This window comes from Mustela putorius, unplaced genomic scaffold (assembly GCF_011764305.1).
Source record: "Mustela putorius furo isolate JIRA1106 unplaced genomic scaffold, ASM1176430v1.1 tig00003862_pilon_pilon_pilon, whole genome shotgun sequence".
NCBI lineage: Eukaryota > Metazoa > Chordata > Mammalia > Carnivora > Mustelidae > Mustela > Mustela putorius.
Genome location: NW_025422014.1, coordinates 2,211,808 through 2,230,103, shown reverse-complemented (window position 1 = coordinate 2,230,103; position 18,296 = coordinate 2,211,808). Strand labels below are relative to the sequence as shown.

The window sequence follows — 18,296 nt, the reverse complement described above, 5'->3', positions numbered from 1 at the left end:
TCTAAGGTTTATCTCTTTTTTAACATTCCAAATAAGAACAGGATTCTCAGAATGCCTCAGCTATTAAACTCCCTTCCCTATTATTGTTTTCTATTATTTCAGGTCTACTGTGTGTATTTGAAAAGATAATATATCCTGTTACAAAATTTAAAAGATACAGAAGAGACTAGATCTTAATTGTTATCACCACTCAAAAAAAATGACAAGTGATGTGATAGAGGTGTTAGCTAATGGTGGTAATCCTATTACTACACACACACACACACACACACATGCGCGTATCAAACCAACACATTGTACACCTTCAACTTATACCATGTTATGTCAATTATATCTCAACTTTAAAAAGAGGTATAAAAGGTTATATACTAAACATTCTTTTTTCCACCCTTATCCCCTAACCATTTAGTTCCTCTCACCAGAGGAAACACTGTTTCCATGGGATATATTAGGTTGATTTATATGAAAATGGCAGTATTTGACTATTTTGATATGCAACAATGGCAATTTCACGTGATTCAAATTAGTTATTAATGGGGACAAAAGATTCTTGCCTTCATACAATTTTCATTCCTGTGGTACATGTATTAGTTAATTATTGCTGTGTAAGAAATTACCTAAAAATTCAGTGGCTAGGGGCACCTGGGTGGCTCAGTGGGTTAAGCCTCTGCCTTCGGCTCAGGTCATGATCTCAGGGTCCTGGGATTGAGTCCCGCATCAGGCTCTCTGCTCAGCAGGGAGCCTGCTTCCCTCTCTCTCTCTCTCTGCCTGCCTCTCCGTCTACTTGTGATCTCTCTCTGTCAAATAAATAAAATCTTAAAAAAAATTCAGTGGCTTGAAACAATAAGCATTTATGGTCTTGGAATTTTTGTGAGTCATAAATATGGGAGTGATTTGCTGGGTGGTTCTGGTTCAGGGTATTTCACAAGATTGTAGTCAGTATGTTTACTGGAGCCTCAGGCATCTAAAGGCTTAATTAAGTCTGAAATACCAGCTTCTAAGATGGTTCACTCACAGGGCTGTTGACAGGAGGCCTCAATTTCTTGCCACGTGAACCACTCCCTAAGGCTGCTTGAGTGTCCTTATGATATGGCAGATGGCTTCCCCCAGCTTGGGCCATTCAAGAGAAAAAAGACAAGGAGGAATCCACAGTGACTTTTACCCCTCTCCCATAGTGCCTGCCTTTTATGATCCAGTCTTGGGAGTTATACCTTGTCTATTCCACCATATTTTGTTGGAAACCAAGTCATTGAGTACAGGTCACACTCAAGGGAAAGTAGTTAAATTCCACCTCATTTTTCTTTTTTTGAAGATTTTATTTATTTGCTAGAGAGAAAGTGAACAAACAAGTGAGAGAGAGGGAGAGAGGGAGAACACAAGCAGAGGGAGAGGGAGAAGCAGACTCCCTGCTGAGCAGAGAGCCTGAGGACCTGAGCCAAAGGCAGATGCTTAACCTACTGAGTCACCCAGGCGCCCCAAATTCCACCTTTTGAAAGGAGTAACAAAGAATTTGTGAGCACATTTTGAAACCACCATAGGAAAGCAGGTAATGAGCAATGAACAGAGTAAGTAAATTATGGAGTATATTAGAAGATAAGTTCTATGAAAAAAAAAAGACAAAATAGAGCAGATGTAAGGGGAATCAGAGTGGATATGTATGGAAGGGATGTGGATTGCAATTTTAAGCAGCGTGGTCAGTGTAAAACTCATTATGGGGATTCGATTTGAGTAAAGGCTTCAAAGAGATGAAGTTAGCTAAGCAGGTATCTGGAAGAAGAAAGTCTATTCCAAGGGAATAGCTAAAGCAGTGGTCCTGAGATGAGAGTGAAATGAGAAAAGAATGCTGACTATATTTTATTTGTAGAATAATTTCAGTTGAGAAATTGGGGGGAAAGTTGAGGAAGGATTATTTCCATGACTGAAATTAGTGAGTTCATTGTTTCTAATAGGAATGTAAAGAAGAAATCAAGATGGATCGAAGTATGCGTGTGGATTCAGTCACCATCTCTGTTGAGGGAATGACATGTAGTTCCTGTGTTTGGACCATTGAGCAGCGGATTGGAAAACTGAAGGGTGTACATCATATTAAAGTAAGTTAGTCTTTGGAAATAAGTAAAGTCAAATGTTGATTGGAATTCTAGAAAATTATTTTTTTAAAAGATTTTATTTATTTATTTGAGAGAGAGAGACAGTGAGAGAGAGCATGAGCGAGGAGAAGGTCAGAGAGAGAAGCAGACTCCCCACGCAGCTGGGAGCCCGATGCGGGACTCGATCCCGGGACTCCGGGATCATGACCTGCGCCAAAGGCAGTCGTCCAACCAACTGAGCCACCCAGGCGTCCCTAGAAAATTACTTTAAACACTGAGATAAAAGCAGATATACTGACACATTTGGCAATAAAGACTGAGAAGATTAATATATTTTCTTTGCCCTTTAACTTTTCTTTTTATAAAAAATAAAAAATTTTAGTTTTAACTTAAAGACATTTGAAGATGGCTTGACATTACCATGGTTTTATATTTATAGATTTATGTTTTATAAATATAAATAAATATATATTACTCTTAATTTCTTACTAAACTAAAATATATGTTTTCAGAGAAAGGGTGCTGGGCTTTCTTCTCTTATATAGCATGACAGTTATTATGTGAAATAATAATGTAATCTTCCTGAAGCATATGCATACAAGGTGTAACAGTAATTTTCTAAGCTTTTTTCACTTCAAGTGTTTAAGTGTTTCTAGTTAAATATACATAATATATATATTTAAGTAGTGTGTACATTCAGTATGGGACTTGAACTCACAACCCTGAGATCAAGAGTCACATGCTCTACCAACTGAGCCAGTCAAGCACCCCTTTCACTTCAATTTTTAAAAAAAGGTTTATTTTATTTACTTTAGAGAGAGAGTGGGGGTGGTGAGGGGGTGGGGCGAGGAGTCAGAGAGATACCACCTTACACCAGTTAGAATGGCCAAAATTAGCAAGACAGGAAACAACGTGTGTTGGAGGGGATGTGGAGAAAGGGGAACCCTCTTACACTGTTGGTGGGAATGCAAGTTGGTGCAGCCTCTTTGGAGAACAGTGTAGAGATTCCTCAAGAAATTAAAAATAGAGCCTACATAGGCACACTCCACACTGAACACAGAGCCCCATGCAGGGCTCAATTTCATGATCATGAGGTCATGACCTGAGCCGAAACCAAGAGTTGGATGCTTAACCTACTGTGCCACCCAGGTACCCCTTCATTTTGATTATCAATTGCAAAAATAAAATTGATTTTTTCAGACCACCTTAACACATTCCTGCTATAATTCATCTCAGAATGTTGATGAGAAGAGTGGTTTATAAATATATTCTGTCTGTAATGAACCTGAATTATTAATATAACTATTAAAAATAAATAAATATATAATAAATAAATAAATAAATATAACTATTATAAATAAATTAAATGGCTTTGTTTCACACCTTCTAATCATAAGAACCAAAAGTCCCAAAGTCAATACAAGACTACCCTACAGGGAATATAGTGATGCCACCTCGCCTACTGTCTTATAAAAAATTTTTGAATGTTTCCCATGTTCATTTTTTGGCATAGACATGTGTTAAAGCTACAAAGGGTCTTACATATGACTTTAATAGTCTAACCTCCTAATTTTACAGATTACGAAATGGAAGCTTAGATTAATGAAGTGACTTGTGACATAGCTACCTATCACCAAAGCAAAACTAGAACTGAAGTTGCATAATTCCTGGGCCAGTATATTTTCTGGTCATATAGTGTCTACAGATACAATTTAATTTGCATATGGTTCTCAAACTTGTCGCCTCCGAATTATTCTCTCACGTAAATTCTGAAAAATTAATCATCATAAAGGTGCCTTTTACCACCAAATTGATGGATTAGCTTTGTGCACCTAGTTTATATAAATTCTTCAGAGTAATTCTAGTATTTTCAGTATGAAAAACCTTGAATTATGTTTGGTCATTACTTTTTAAAACTTTTTATTTTCATGTTGTTAAAAATGTATTTGATTGGGGTGCCTGGGTGGCTCAGTGCATTAAGCCTGTGCCTTTGGCTCAGTTCATGGTCTCAGGGTCCTGGGAGCGAGGGCCATATTGGGCTCTCTGCTCAGCAGGGATCCTGCCTCCCCACCCCCACCCACACCTGTCTCTCTGCCTACTTGTGATCATCAAATAAGTAAATAAAATCTTTAAAAAATGTCTTTGATTTTAAAAATGTTTTTGATTTTACAGCCTTTGGAGTAAAAAATTGTTTTGGTTAATCTTTACTCTGTAATCCAGCTTTCTCAACTCAGCCTTTTGAGTCTAGCTTCCTTCACTTAGTATTATGCATTTGAGATCTATTTATGTTGTTTTTTTGTATCACTAGTTCTTTCCTTTTTATTGCTGAGGGGTATTCCGTTGTGTGTATGTCCAACAATTTGTTTGCCCATTCACTCATTGGGAAACATAGGGATTGATACCACTTTTTTGTAATTATGTAAAACAATGCTCTAAATCTTTGGGGTAAATACACAGTAGTCAATGGCAGGGTCATAGGGAAGCTCTATTTTTAATTTCTTGAGGAATCTCTACACTGTTCTCCAAAGAGGCTGCACCAACTTGCATTCCCACCAACAGTGTAAGAGGGTTCCCCTTTCTCCACATCCCCTCCAACACATGTTGTTTCCTGTCTTGCTAATTTTGGCCATTCTAATTGGTGTAAGGTGGTATCTCAATGTGGTTTTCATTTGAATCTCCCTGAGGGCTAGTGATGATGAACATTTTTTCATGTGTCTGATAGCCATTTGTATGTCTTCACTGGAGAAGTGTCTGTTCATATCTTCTGCCCATTTTTTGATATGATTGTCTGTTTTGTGTGTGTTGAGCTTGAGGAGTTCTTTATAGATCCTGGATATCAACCTTTTGTCTGTACTGTCATTTGCAAATAACTTCTCCCATTCCGTAGGTTGCCTCATTGTTTTGTTGACTGTTTCCTTTGCTGTGCAGAAACTTTTGATTTTGATGAAGTCCCAAAAGTTTATTTTCGCTTTTGTTTCCTTTGCCTTTGGAGACATATCTTGAAAGAAGTTGCTGTGGCTGATATCGAAGAGATTACTGTCTGTTTTCTCCTCTAGGATTCTGATGGATTCCTGTCTCACGTTGAGGTCTTTTATCCATTTTGAGTTTATCTTTGTGTATGGTGTAAGAGAATGGTCGAGTTTCATTCTTCTACATATAGCTGTCCAGTTTTCCCAGCACCATTGATTGAAGAGACTGTCTTTTTTCCACTGTATATTTTTTCCTGTTTTGTCAAAGATTAATTGACCATAGAGTTGAGGGTCCATATCTGGGCTCTCTAATCTGTTCCACTGGTCTATGTGTCTGTTTTTATGCCAGTACCATGCTGTCTTGGTGATCACGGTTTTGTAGTAAAGCTTGAAATCAGGTAACGTGATGCCCCCAGCTTTATTTTTGTTTTTCAACATTTCCTTAGCGATTCAGGGTCTCTTCTGATTCCATACAGATTTTGGGATTATTTGCTCCAGCTCTTTGAAGAATACCGGTTGAATTTTGATCGGAATGGCATTAAAAGTATAGATTGCTCTAGGCAGTATAGACATTTTAACAATGTTCATTTTTCTGATCCAAGAGCATGGAATGGTCTTCCATCTTTTTGTGTCTTCTTCAGTTTCTTTCATGAGTGTTCTATAGTTCCTCAAGTACAGGTGTAGTGAAAAGAAGGGCCATCTGTACCCCAGTGTTTATAGCAGCAATGGCCACGGTCGCCAAACTGTGGAAAGAACCAACATGCCCTTCAACGGATGAATGGATAAGGAAGATGTGGTCCATATACACTATGGAGTATTATGCCTCCATCAGAAAGGATGAGTACCCAACTTTTCTAGCAACATGGACAGGACTGGAAGAGATTATGCTGAGTGAAATAACTCAAGAAGAGAAAGTCAATTATCATATAGTTTCACTTATTTGTGGAGCATAACAAATAGCATGGAGGACAAGGGAAGATGGAGAGGAGAAGGGAGTTGAGGGAAATTAGAAGGGGAAGTGAACCATGAGAGACTATAGACTCTGAAAAACAATCTGAGGGTTTTGAAGGGGTGGGGGTGGGAGGTTAGGGGAACCTGGTGTTGGGTATTGGAGAGGGCACGGATTGCATGGAGCACTGGGTGTCGTGCAAAAATTATGAATACTGTTACTCTGAAAAAATAAAAAATTAAAAAAAATAGTCAAAAAACAAAAACAAAAAAACAATGCTCTGAGTGTTCACATGGGAGTCTTTGTTTAGACATAGGTTTTCTCTTGGGAAGATTCCTAGGATTGAATTTGTTCTATCATATGCTAAGTGTATGTATCATTTGTTGAGGTGTTCGCAAGTGATCTATCATAGTGATTGTACTATGTTTTCTTCATCAGCAATGTTTGTGGGATCTGGTTTTTTTAGATTCTCTCTAACACTTGGTATATCAGTCTTTTTAGCTATAGACGTTTTAGTGGGTATGTAGTGGTATCACACTAATTGTCATTTCCTTAATGGCTAATGATATTAAGCCTTTCATGTGGTTGTTAGGCATTTGTATAACTTCTTTGGTCAAATGGATGTAAAAACTTTTCTCAATTTTTTAGCCATTATCTTTTTTTGTTTCCTTATTCAATTTTGATTATCATTTATGTATTCCAAATATAAATCTCTTTTAGATATGTGTCTTGCAAATATTTTATTAAGTATGTAGCTTGTCATTTTCATTCATTTTTTTAAAAATATTTAATTAATTTATTTATTTTAAATTTTATTTATTTGGGAGAGAGAGAGATCGCAAGCTGGGTCTGGATAAAAGGAGCAGCAGACTCCCCGCTGATCAGGGAGCCTGACTCCAGACTTGATCCCAGAACCCTGGGATCATGACCCAAGCTAAAGCAGATGTTTAACTGACTGAGCCAACCAGGAGGCCCTTATTTATTCATTTTGGGGAGAGAGAGAGCGTGCATGAGTGGGTGGTAGGGGCAGAGGGAAAGCCTCTTCAAGTACACTCCCATCTGAGTGTGGAGCCCAACACAGGGATTGATCCCACGGCACATGAGACCATGACCCAATCCGAAAACCAAGAGTCAGATGCTTAATATACTGAGCCACCCAGGCACCTCTCATTCTGCTTTTTAAAATTAAGTTTTTATTTATTTATTTATTAAAGATTTCTATTTATTTATTTTGAGAGAGAGAGCGAGACAGTGAGAGAGAGCATGAGAGGGGAGGTCAGAGGGAGAAGCAGACTCCCCATGGAGCTGGGAGCCCGATGTGGGACTTGATCCCAGGACTCTGGGACCATGACCTGAGCCTAAGGCAGTTGCTTAACCAACTGAGCCACCCAGGTGCCCAAGTTTTTATTTAAATTCCCGTTAGTGGGGTACCTGGGTGGCTCAGTTGTTAAGTGTCTGCCTTTGGCTCAGGTCATGATCCCAGGCTGGGATTGAGCTCCGCATTGGGCTCCCTGCTTGGTGGGAAGCCTGCTTCTCCTTCTTCCACTTCCCTTGCTTGTGTTCTCTCTCTGGCTGTCTGTCTCTCTGTCAAATAAATAGATAAAATCTTTAAAAATAAATAAATAAATAAATAAATAAATAAATTCCAATTAGTTAACCTACTTTATAATATTATTTCATGTGCACAATGTAATGATTCAGCATTTACATGCAACACCCGGTGCTCATCACAAGTGTCCTCATTAATCCCTGTCACACATTTAACCCATCTGCCTCTGGTAACCATCAGTTTGTTCTGTATGGTTAAGAGTCTGTTTCTTAGTTTTCCCCTCTTTTTTCCCACGTTTCGTTCGTTTCTTAAATTCTCCATATCAATGAAATCATACAGTGTTTGTCTTTCTCTGACTTACTTCATTTAGCATGATACTCTCTAGCTCCATCCACTTCATTGCAAATGGAAGATTTCATTCTTCTTTGGCTGATTAACTTTCCTTTTGTACATTCCATATACATAAATGTATATACACAAATACACACACACACACACACACACACACACTACATCTTCCTTATCCATTCAGCAGTGGATGGATGTTTGGTCTCTTAACAAAATTTGGCTATTGTTGATAATGCTGCTGTAAACACCAGGGAGCATGTGTCCCTTGGAATTAGTATTTTTGTATTTTTTGGGTAAATACCTAATAGTGTAATTGCTGGATCATAGGGTAGTTCTGTTTTTTTAAAAAAAGATTTTATTTATTTAAGGAGAGAGAAAGCACACAAGCAGGGTCAGGGGCAGAGGGAGAGGGGGAAGCAGGTTCAATCCCTGGATCCTGACCTAAGCCACTCGGGCGCCCCAGGGTAGTTCTATTTTTACATTTTTGAGGAACCTTCACACTGTTTTCCAGAGTGGCTGCACCAAGGTTCCATTTCCACCAACAGTGTAAGAGGGTTCCCCTTCCCCTGCATCCTCACTAGCACATGTTCTTTCCTGTGTTGTTAATTCTAGCCATTCTGGCAGATATGTGGTCATAGCTAATTGTAGTTTTGATTTGTATTTCCCTGATGATGAGTGATATTGAGCATGTTTTCATGTATCTGTTAGCCATCTGTAAGTCTTTGGAAAAATGTCTATTCAGGTCTTTTGCCCATTTCTTAACTGGATTATTGTTTTTTCTTTGTTGAGTTTTAACTTCTTTATGTATTTTGGATACTAATCCTTTGGCAGCTATATCACTTGCAAATATTTTCTCCCATTCCATAGGTTGCCTTTTCATTTTGTTGTTGTTTGCCTTGTTAGTTTGATGTTAGTTTGCTGTGCAGAAGCTTTTTATCATGATGACGTCCCATTAGTTCATTTTTTGCTTTTGTTTCCCTTGCCTAAGGAGACATACCTAGTAAGAAGTAACTACAGCTGGTGTCAAAGAAATTATACCTGTGTTCTCTGGGATTTTAATGATTTCCTTTCTCACATTTTGGTCTTTAATCCATTTTGAATTTATTTTTATGTATGCTGTAAGAAAGTGCTCTAGTTTCATTCTTTTGTGTGTTGCTGTCCAGTTTTCCCAACATGATTTGTTGAAGAGACTCTTTTTCCCATTGGATATTCCTTCCTGCTTTGTCGAAGATTAAATGACCATATAGTTGTGGGTTCATTTTTGGGTTTTCTATTCTGTTCCATTCATCTATGTATCTGCTTTCATGCCACTACCATATTGTCTTGATCACTACAGCTTTGCTTTTTTTAATTATTTAAAAAAATTTTATTTAAATTCAATTAACTAAAATACAATGTATTATTAATTTCAGAGGTAAGATGCCAGTGATACATCAGTCTTATATAATACCCAGTGCTCATTATATTACATGCCCTCCTTAATGTCCAACACTCAGTTACCCCATCACCCCACTCCCCTCACCTCCAACAACCCTCAGTTTGTTTCCTGTAGTTAAGAGTCTCTTACGGTTTGTCTCTCACTGTCTGATTTTGTCTTGTTTATTGTTTTCCTCTCTTCCCCTGTGATCCTCTGCTTTGTTTCTTAAATTCCACATGAGTGAAACCATGATAATTGTCTTTCTCTGACTGAAAGACTTTGCTTAACATTGATACCCTTCCATCCGTGTCATTGCAAATGGCAAGATTTCATTTTTTTGGATGGCTGAGTAGTATACCATTGTGTATATATACACCACATATCCTTTGTCCATTCATCTGTTGATGGATGTCTGGGGTCTTTCCATAGTTTGGCTATTGTGGACATTGCTGCTATAAACATTGTGGTGAGGGGCCCCTTTGGATCACTACATTTGTATGTTTGGGATAAATACCCAGTAATGCAATTGCTGGGTCATGGGGTAGCTCTGTTTTCAAATTTTGAGGAACCTTCCTACTATTTTCCAGAATGGCTACACCAGCTTGCATTCCCACCAAAAGTATAAGAGGGTTCCCCTTTCTCCATGTCCTCGCCAATATCTATCATTTCCTGATTTGTTAATTTTAGCCATTCTGACTGGTGTGAGGTGGTATCTTATTGTGGTTTTAATTTGTATTTCCCCGATACTGAGTGATGTTGAGCAATTTATCATGTGTCTTTTGGCCATTTGGATGTCTTCTTTGCAGAAATATCTGTTCATGTCTTCTGCCCATTTCTTGATTGGATTATTTGTTCTTTGGGGGTTAAGTTTGATAAATTCTTTATCGATTTTGCATACTAACCCTTTATCTGATAAGACATTTGCAGATACCATCTCCCTTTCTGCCATTTGTCTTTTCATTTTGTTGACTATTTTCCTTTGCAGTGCAAAAGCCTTTTATCTTGATGAAGTCCCAATAGTTCATTTTTGCCTTTGTTTCCTTTGCCTTTGAGATGTATCTAGCAAGAAGTTGGTACAGCCAAGGTCACAGAGGTTTCTGCCTGTATTCTCCTCTAGGATTTTAATGGATTCCTGTCTCACATTTAGGACTTTCATACATTTTGAGTCTATTTTTGTGTGTGGTGTAAGGAAAGGTCCAGTTTCAGTCTTCTGCATTTGGCTGTCTAATCTTCCTAATACCATTTGTTGAAGAGACTGTATTTTTTCCATTGGATATTCTTTCCTGCTTTGTCAAATTAGTTGAGGGTCATTTCTGGGTTCTTTATTCTGTTCCATTGATCTGTGTGTTTGTTTTTGTGCCAGTATCATACTATCTTGATGATTACAGCTTTATAATAGAGCTTGAAGTCCGGAATTGTGATGCTCCCAGATTTGATTTTCTTTTTCAACAATCTGACAATTTGGGACCTTTTCTAGTTCCATACAAATATTAGGATTGTTTTGTTCCGGCTCTGTGAAAAACGTTAATGGTATTTTTTTTTTTTTTTTTTTTTTTAGAATGAGAGAGAGAATGGAAGATTTGGGGGTGGGTGGTTGCAGAGGGAGAGGGAGAAGCAGACTCCCCACTGAGCAAGGAGCCCAATGTGGGGCTTGATCCCAGGACCGTGAGATCATGACCTGAGCCAAAGGCAGATGCTTAACCAACTGAGCCACCCAGGTGCCCCAAGTTAATGGTATTTTGATAGGGATTGTATTGAATGTGTAGATTGCTCTAGGTAGCATAGACATTTTCACAGTATTTGTTCTTCCAATCCATGAGCATGGAATGTTTTTCCATTTCTTTGTGTCTTCCTCAATTTCTTTCATGGGTCTTCTATAGTTTTCTGAGTATAGATCCTTTGCCTCTTGGGTTGGATTTATTTGTAGGTGTATTATGGGTTTTGGTGTAATTATAAATGGGATCAACTCCTTAATTTCTCTTTCTTTTGTTTTCATTGTTAGCGCATGGAAATGCAACTGATTGCTGTGCCTTTGTTTTATATCCTGCTTCTTTGCTGAAAACCTGTATGAGTTCTTGCAATTTCGGGGTGGAGTCTTTGGGTTTTTAATATAGAATATCATGTCATGTGTGAAGAGTGAAAGTTTGACTTCTTCTTTGTTGATTTGGATGTGTTTCTTTAATTTTTTGGTAATTGGTTTATATAATTGGCTGCCCCCATGTTAGGGGCATAAATATTTACAATTGTTCAATTTTCTTGTTGGATATATGATGTAAGTATGACATAGTGTCCTTCCTCATGTCTTATTACAATCTTCAGTTTAAAATATAATTTGTCTGATATAAAGGTTGCCATCCCAGCTCTCTTTTGATGCCCCTTAGCATGATAAATGGGTTTCCACTCCCTCACTTCCAAACTGGTGGTGTCTTTGGGTCTAAAGTGAATCTCTTGCAGACTGCATATTGATGGATTTTGCTTTTTTATCTAATCTGATACCCTGTGTCTTTTGAATTGGGTATTTCATCCATTTACATTCAGAGTAATTATTGAAAGATATGAATTTGGTACTATTGTATTACCTGTAAAGTCACTGTTTCTGTATATTGTCTCTATTCTTTTCTGATATTTGTTCCTTTGGGGCTCTGTCTTTGCTTAAAGGATCTCTTTTAGTATTCCTTGCAGGGATGGTTTAATGATCACAGATTCTTTTAGTTTATATTTGTCCTGGAGGCTTTTTATCTCTCTTTATATTTTTAATATTCTAGCTGGAAAAAGTATTCTTGACTGCATATTTTTCTCATTTAGCACCCTAAATATATCATGCCAGTCCTTTCTGACTTGCCAGGCTTCCGTGCATACTTCTGCTGCCAGTCTAATGTTTCTGCCCGAGTAGGTTATGGACCTCTTATCCCCAGGATGCTTTCAGGATTTTCTTTTTGTCTCTGAGATTTGCAAGTTTCACTAATATATGTTGGAGTGTTGTCCTATTTTTATTGATTTTGAGGGGGGTTCTCTGTGCTTCCTGGACTTGGATGCCTGTTTCCTTCCCCATAGCAGGGAAGTTCTCTTCTATAATTTGCTCAAATATACCTTCTGCCCTACTCCCTATCCTCTTCCTCTCAGATCCCAAGTATTCTAATATTGCTTCGCTTTATAGTATCACTTATCTCTCAAATTCTCCCCTCGTGATTCAGTAGTTGTTTATCTCTCTTTTTCTCAGTCTCTTTATTCTTCTATCATTTCTCTTCTGTATCACTAATTCTCCTTTCTGCCTTATTTATCCTAGCAGTTGGAGCCTCCATTTTTGTTTGCGTCTCATTAATAGCCTTTTTTACTTACAATTGATTAGATTTTTGTTCTTTTATTTCTCCAGAAAGGGATTATCTACTGTCTTCTATGCTTTTGTTAAGCCCTGCTAGTATCTTTATAATTATTATTCTGAACTCTAGTGCTGACATCTTACTTATGTCCATACTGATTGGGTCCCTGGAAGTACTGCCTCTTGTTCTCTTTTTTGAGGTGAGTTTTTCTGTCTTGTCATTCTCCCACCTTGCAGAAAGTGATTGTTTTTCTCTTCGTAGAGTTATAGCTATTCTTTTCTTAGATCACCTGTTGAATTCACAGGTGTTCAGAATGGGTTGTAATATAACTTGAAGTCTGGCTTAGCTTTTCTTTTTCAAAATTGTTTTGGCTATTTGGGGTCTTTTGTGGTACCATACACATTTTAGGATTGTTTGTTCTAGCTTTGTGAAAAATGCATGTGGTATTTTAATAGGGGTTGTATTAAATGTGTAGATTGTTTTGAGTAGTATAGACATTTTAATAGTACTGGTTCTTCCAATCCATGAGCTTGAAATATTTTTCCATTTCTTTGTGTCCTCTTCAATTTTTTTCATAAGTGTTCTATAGTTTTCAGAGTACAGACCCTTTACCCCATTGGTTAGGCTTATTCCTAGGTATCTTATGGTTTTTGGTGCAATTGAAGATGGGATTGATTTCTTGATTTCTCTTTCTGCTGCTTTATTATTGGTGAATAGAAGTGCAACAGATTTCTGTATGTTGATTTTGTATCCTGCAGCTTCACTGAATTCATGTATCAATTCTGGTGGTTTTTTTTTTTTTTGGTGTATCTTTCAGGTTTTCTATATAGTGCATCATGTCATCTGCAAATAGTGAAGGTTTTACTTCTTCCTTGTCAATTTGGATACCTTTTATTTCTTTTCACTGTCTGATTGCTGATGCTGCGACTTCCAGTACTATGTTAAATAACAGTGGTGAGAGTGGACATCCCTGTCTTATTCCTGACCATGAGGAAAAGCTCTCAGTTTTTTCCCCATTGAGAATTGTATTAGCTATGGGCTTTTCATAAATGAACTTTATTATGTTGAGTTCATTTCATAAATGAACTTTATTATATTAACCCTACTTTGTTGAGGTTTTTTTTTTTTAAATCATGAATGGTTGTCATACTTTGTTAAGTGCTTTTTCTGCATCTATTGAGAGGATCAGATGGTTCTTACCCTTCTTTTTATGAATGTGGTATATCATGTTGATTGATTTATGAATATTGAACCACTCCTGCAGACCAAGAATTAATTCTACTCAATCGTGTACAGTGAGTCTTTTAATATACTGTTGGATTAGATTTGATAGAAGTTTGTTGAGAATTTTTACATCCATGTTCATCAGAGATATTGTCCTACATGTAATTCTCTTTTTTAGTGGAGTCTTTGTCTGGTTTTGCCCTGTTTGTTGGGAGATTTCGATTACTGATTCAGTTTCTTTTTTGGTTATTGGTTGGTTCAAATTTTGTTTTTTCCTGTTTCAATTTTGGTAGTTTATGTACTTCTAGGAATTTATCCATTTCTTTCACATTGCCCAATTTGTTGGCATATAATTTTTCATAATATTCTCTTACAGTTAGTATTTCTCTGGTGTTAGTTGTGATCTCTTGTCTCTCATTTGTGGTTTTATTTATTTGGGTCCTTTCTCTTTTGTTTTAAGGAAGTTTTCAGCTGTTATTTCCTTAGATAAATTTTTTGCCTCCTTTACTCTCTCTTCTTTTTCTGGTACTCCTATAATGTGAATGTTATTATGTTTGATGGAGTTACTGAGTTTCCTAAGTCTGTTCTCATATCTATAATTTTTCTTTCTCTCTTTGGTTGAACTTCATTATATTCCATTGTTTTCTCTTCTACATCACTTACTCATTCCTCTGCTTCTTTACTCTGCCCATTCATTTGATGTAGTCTCTTTCAAATAGCAGTTACTGCATTTTTCATTTCTTGTTTAAAAAGATTTATTTATTTACTTTAGAGAGATGGAGGTGGGGGGGGAGGGAGGGAGAGGAAGATAGAAACTGAAGCAGACTCCACACTGAATGTGGAGCCTGATATGGGGCTTGAGATCATGACCTGAGCTGAAACCAAGAGTCAGATGTTGAACTGACTGCAACCCAGGTATCCTACATTTTTCATTTCTGAGTTATTCTTTTTTAACTCTTTTATCTGGCTGTGAGGGGCTTGCTGAATTCTTCTATTTTTTTCCTCAGGCCCAGTGAATCTCCTTATGATTATTGCTTTAAATTATCACCAGGAATATTACTTATATCTTTTTTGCTTAGATTTCTGGCTATCACCTTATCTTATTGTTTCATTTAGGATCAATTCCTCTATCTTGGCATTTTGTCTGGGTCTCTGTCTTCTGTGTGTTAAAACATAAAAACTTAAAAATCTTTTTATATTTCGTGCTCTGGACATAATGGCTTTATGACGATGAGGTCATTTACTGTCAGGGCCTGGCACTTCAGGGAGTGTCTCTGGTGTGTGCTGTGTGCACTCTGCTGCTCTGTTTTGGCTGCTCTATCCTTCCGGCCAGTTGTCTGCAGAGGTTCTCCTTGCCTGCATTGGGCAGCATTTGGTCCTTGGCCAGAGTGTGGAGAGTTTTAACTTGGTGTGCTCTGGTCTGCTTATGACATGAGACCTGATAACTACTTATGCTGGCCCGGAAGCCTTATAGAACTCTTTGGTCAGGAGACCTGCGGTGGGCAGGGGCTTCCACTGGTCTTCTAGGGAAGGGGCTTCCTGTGCAAGGACTGAGGCAAACTTGACTGGGAAGGGCAGTAAGGGCAGAGCACAGAAGTATAAGACCTAGAGCAAGCAGGTAAGACAACCAGTGTCAGTGCTGTGTTGTTTGCTGTCTGTGGCTGTGTGTTTATGCTGCTGAGGAGGGAAATGGTGCCAGACAGGTCCTTTTTCCCCTCAAGAGGGGTCTCTGTGCTTATTGTTTGAGGGAATCATTCCCAGAAGAACAAATAATCTCCCTCTTGTGTTGCCTAGGCATTTTCAGTCAATGTTTTCACACTGCTTCTGGTGTGTTTGCCTGCCTTCTTTCCAGGAGCAATGCAGTGGCCTCTGGGCTCTATGCTAGCCATGCTTGCTGACTTTTAAAACTTCAAGCTTTAGGGACATGTTGTGGGCAGGGGCCTGCAGTGTTCTTCTGGGGGAGGGTTTCACCATGCTGGGAAAGAAGGAGGTTTGACTGAGAGGGGCAGTTGTGCCAGAGCACAGGGGCATGGGGCTTGGATCAAGCATGGTAGGCAGCCAGTGTTGGGACCAAGCATCCCTGGTTGGGTGGCTCTGTGTTTATGCTGAGGGGCAGAGGAGAAAAGAGGCATCTATCAGCTCTTTTGTCTCTGGAGAGGTATCTCTGTGAAGGCTCCCTCTCACAGATGTGCTCCAAGGAGAATGAATAACTTTCCCATGTGTGCCCCAGGTGTTCCTCAGATTGTGGTGTCTGCTCCTGGGTTGTTTGCTTGCCTTCTCTCCAGGAGTAGGGCAGTGCCCTCAGAGCTCTATCCCAGCTAAGCCAGTGACCTTTAAAATTCCAGTCTTTTAAGCCTTGCTGGTTGCAGAAACTCATGAAGATCAGCCACTCTCATTTTCCCAGCCAACAGCTTTGAGGAAGTGTTCTTGTGCATTCCCCTGTGTGTTCTTCTCTTTTGCCTTTCTCCATGATGAGGGCTCCCTCATCTCTGCAGCACTTGCAATCCATTTCTCCCCCAAACCACATCTCCACACTTCCTACATTCCTTCATGTAGCCTCTTCTCTCTCTATTTGTGGAATTTGTTCTTTCAGTCCTCAGGTTGATTTCTTGGGTATTCAGAAGGATTTGATAACTATCTAGTTGTGTTTGAGGAACTAGATGAGCCTAGAGTCCTCCTTACTACACCACCATCTTAGCTCCCCCTGTCTTTTCATTCTTTTAAAAGTGTCTTTCCCAGAGCAGATGATTTACTTTTGATGAATTCCAGTTTATCTACTCCTTTTCTTTATAGGTCTTGTATCTGGTGTCATATTTAAGAAATCTTACCCAAAGTCACAAAGATTTTTCTTCTATGTCATCTAAATTTTATCATTTTATGTTTTATATTTAGTCTATGGTTCATTTTTGTTTGAGAGAGAGAGGGAGGAGAGAAAGAGATCACAAATGCAGAAGGGGATTCAGAGGGAAAGGGAGAGAGACTCTTAAACAGGTTCCTTGCCCACTGTGGAGCCCGACATGGAGCTTGATCTCCCGACACCGAGATCATGACCCGTGCTGAAATCAAGAGTCATATGCTTAAGCGAGTGAGCCACCCAGGCGCCCCTCATTTTAAATGAATGTGTACACATTTAAGATGTGGATTGAAATTACTTTTTTATATGAGTATCTAGTTTTTCCAAGAAGTACTGTTTGTGCTTCTTGGAAGTCTATTCTTTACACATTGAATTGCCTTTGTACCTTTGTTGAAAGTCAGTTGACCACATATTTATGGGTATATTTTTGTATGCTCTGTTCCATTGATTTGTGTTTCTATGCATTTGCCAATAAATACCATACAGTTTTGGTTATTGTAGCATTATAGAAAAATCTTAAAATCAGTCCATTTCCTCACTTTGGTTTGTTTGTTTGTTTTTTTTTTTTTTGAAGATTGTTTTGACTATTATAGTTCCTTTCCATTTCCATATAAATTTCTATCAAAATTTCTGCTGGGATTTTGATTTGGATTGTGTTGATTCTGTAGATCACTTTGGATAGGATAAAGATCTTTATTTTTTAAAGATTATTTATTTATTTATTTGACAGACAGAGATCACAAGTAGGCAGAGATGCAGGCAGAGAGAGAGGAGGAAGCAGGCTCCCGACTGAGCAGAAAGCCTGATGTGGGGCTTGATCCCAGGACCTGGGATCATGATCTGAGCCAAAGCCAGAGGCTTTAACCCATTGAGCCACCCAGGTGCCCCTAAGAATTTTTTTTAAAAAGATTTTATGTATTTATTTGTGTGTGAGAGAGAACAGCACATGAACAGGGGAGAGGGGAAGTGGAAGAGGGAGAAACAGACCCCTCGTTGAACAGGGAGCCTGATGCAAGGCTTGATCTCAGGACCCTAAGATCATGACCAGAGCTAAAGGCAGGTGCTTAACCAGCTGAGCCACCTAGGTGCCCCAGGATTAACATCTTAACAATATTGAGTTTTCTAATCTGCATATGATATATATTTTCATGTATTTAGGTATTCCTTTCTTCTATCAGGGATCTATAGTTTTCAGCATGCAGATCTTGAATATATATTTTTTAGATTTATATTTAAGTAATTCATATTTTCAAATAATGTTTAAATGATACTGTTTCTTAAATTTTATTTTTATTTGTCCATTTTAAACTTACAAAATGCAGCTCATTTTTGTTTGTTGACTTTGTATCCTGAAGTTCACTAAATTATCTTATTAAATCTATTGGTTTTTTTGGTATATTCCTTGGGATTTTCTGCATAAGCAATTATGTCATCAAGGCATAAAGATAATTTTATTTCTCTCTAGTATGTATGACTTTTTAATTTCTTTTTCTTGCTTTATTGAACTGGGTAGAACCTCCATTACAATTTTGATACAAGTGGTAAAAATGGACATCTTTGTCTTTTTCTGATTGTGGGG

At 38.1% G+C, this 18,296-nt stretch overlaps 1 protein-coding gene across 3 annotated transcripts in view; it reads left to right on the top strand.

Annotated features, from left to right (window-relative positions):
- Positions 1 to 18,296, top strand: part of ATP7A (ATPase copper transporting alpha) — a 186,121-nt gene that overhangs the window by 57,297 nt on the left and 110,528 nt on the right. For 2 of the 3 annotated variants that reach the window (XM_045066214.1, XM_004777103.3), the window contains exon 2: positions 1,950 to 2,090. The exons of the other annotated variant lie outside the window; for it this stretch is intronic. In XM_045066214.1, coding sequence (XP_044922149.1) covers positions 1,971 to 2,090 — 120 coding nt within the window. In that variant the 5' untranslated portion in view covers positions 1,950 to 1,970. The remainder of the gene's footprint in view (positions 1 to 1,949; positions 2,091 to 18,296) is intronic. 3 annotated transcript variants of the gene reach the window in all.